This window comes from Seriola lalandi, unplaced genomic scaffold (genome assembly GCF_002814215.2).
Source record: "Seriola lalandi dorsalis isolate HSWRI2012SDOR001 ecotype SW California unplaced genomic scaffold, Sedor1 jcf7180002054959, whole genome shotgun sequence".
Lineage (NCBI taxonomy): Eukaryota > Metazoa > Chordata > Actinopteri > Carangiformes > Carangidae > Seriola > Seriola lalandi.
In genome coordinates this window covers 17,590-19,751 of record NW_019525510.1, presented here as the reverse complement: position 1 = coordinate 19,751, position 2,162 = coordinate 17,590, and the positions used below count along the sequence as shown (strand labels likewise).

Here is a 2,162-nt window from a genome sequence, read left to right as displayed (position 1 = left end):
GATGAACGTCTGATTATTGATTTAAAAGAGTTTGTTGGTTTGTAAATGATGTTGGTGTCTTCCACCTGCAGCCGTCATCACTGCTCATCACTGTTGCCTGAGTAACACACTTTACATAACACTTTATTATAGTTTGTGAATTTGATTCATTCTTTCAGGATTCTGTGTTTGTGTTTCATCATTATGAGTTATTCTTATTTACTGTCTCACACCTATTATTACCTGTGGAATTACATCACTCAGTCTTCTCTGACCTCTGACCTCAGTCTTCTTCTCTGACCTCTGACCATTACATCACTGCACTTTAAACATGTAAAAACATGAAGCTGCACTTTTATTGTTTTCACTGTAAAATGAGCCAAAATATTTATATTGTTAGTTTGTGTTTTGACTGTGTATATGTGTGTACACACACAAACACACACACACACACACAAACACACACACACACACAAACACACACACACACACACACACACACAAGCACAAACACACACAAACACACACAAACTACATACCCATCTCAAAATCTTCGTCGCTGAAATAATAAACAACAGCAACAGCAGCAACAGCAGCAACAGCCAGGAGAAACAGCAGAACCAGTACAGCCATGAGAACAATGATCCAGACTGGAAGACGTTCTGTTGGACACAAACAACAACATGAGATTAAAACATTAAAACAACATTTATGATCAATTCACAACAAACTGAGTTCAATTCTCCTCTGACCTTTGACCCCAGTCTCCTGCTCTGACCTCTGACCTCAGTCTTGTGACACACACACACTACATACCCTCTATGTTCTTAATCCCTTCATACATGATAACAGCAGCAGCAGCCAGCAGAACCAGCAGAACCAGCAGAACCAGTAAATTCATTAGAACCTTGATCCAGACTGGAAGACGTTCTGTTGGACACAAACAACAACATGAGATTAAAACATTAAAACAACATTTCAATTCTCCTCTGACCTCAGCCTAGTGACACACATACACACACACACACAAACACACTATTACACACACACACACTTACTAATACACACACACACAAACACACACACACACACTAATACACACACACTAATACACACACACACGCACACACACACACACACACACACTTACTAATACACACACACACACACACACACACACACACACACACACACACACACACACACACTACCTTGTGTGTTCTTCACCCCTTTAAACACACTGACACCAAACACAAGACCAGCAGCCGTCAGAAGCAGGACAGCTGAGAGAACCCAGGGCCAGAGAGGAGGACGATCTGTAGTCGACACAAACAACAACATGACATTAAAATATTAAGACAAAATTAAACTTTAAAACATTTCTGATCAAGTCACAACAAACTGAGTTCTACTCTGACCTCTGACCTCAGTCTCCTGCTCTGACCTCTGACCTCTACAGGAAGCTCAACCTGTGATGATGTGAGGTCAGTGCTTGTTATTGAATCCAAACATCAGAGGTGTAAATTCAAACACAACAGGAGGGTTAAAGGAGAGTCAGAGACCTCCAGGTCAGAGGTCAGAGGTCAGAGAGGCTCGGACAGCGGAGGCCTGATCAGCTTTGGGGACCAGTCAGGATCTAAACTGTTACCAGGGCCCTGCCAGAGGATCTGAGGCAGGGAGCGGCCTCACAGGGAGTCAGCAGATTGTACATGTAGGCAGGAGCCACACCTTTAAAAACCAGCAGGAACATCTTCACATCAGGCCAGTGAAGGCAGCAAGGACTGTGTTAACAGCATGTTTTCTACCAGCTACAGTCTTTTCACCTTCGGTGAGTGAAGGGCAGCAGGAAGATTTATCACGTTCAACACAGAGATTTGACTGAGACGTGTTCATGTTGATGGTGGAGCAAACGTTCAGGATCTGACCTGGGTTATTATAAAGATCCTCACATCTCTGCTGCTGATACACACACTGAGACACGCTGAGACACACTGATACACACTGAGACACACTGATACACACACTGTTACACACTGATACACACTGTTACACACTGATACACACTGACACTGATACACACACACACACACACACACACACACACACACACACACACACACTGATACACACACACACTGATACACACACTGACACACTCTGATACACACACACACACACACACA

At 43.2% G+C, this 2,162-nt stretch overlaps 1 protein-coding gene across 1 annotated transcript in view; it reads right to left on the bottom strand.

The window, feature by feature from the left end:
- The window catches only part of LOC111645916 (uncharacterized), a 17,971-nt gene that overhangs the window by 8,552 nt on the left and 7,257 nt on the right, over window positions 1–2,162 (bottom strand). The window contains exons 8-9 of the mRNA XM_087170780.1: window positions 1,803–1,950; window positions 1,628–1,707 (exon numbers count right to left, since the gene is read on the bottom strand). Of these exons, the coding sequence (XP_087026906.1) occupies window positions 1,628–1,707; window positions 1,803–1,950 (228 nt within the window). The remainder of the gene's footprint in view (window positions 1–1,627; window positions 1,708–1,802; window positions 1,951–2,162) is intronic.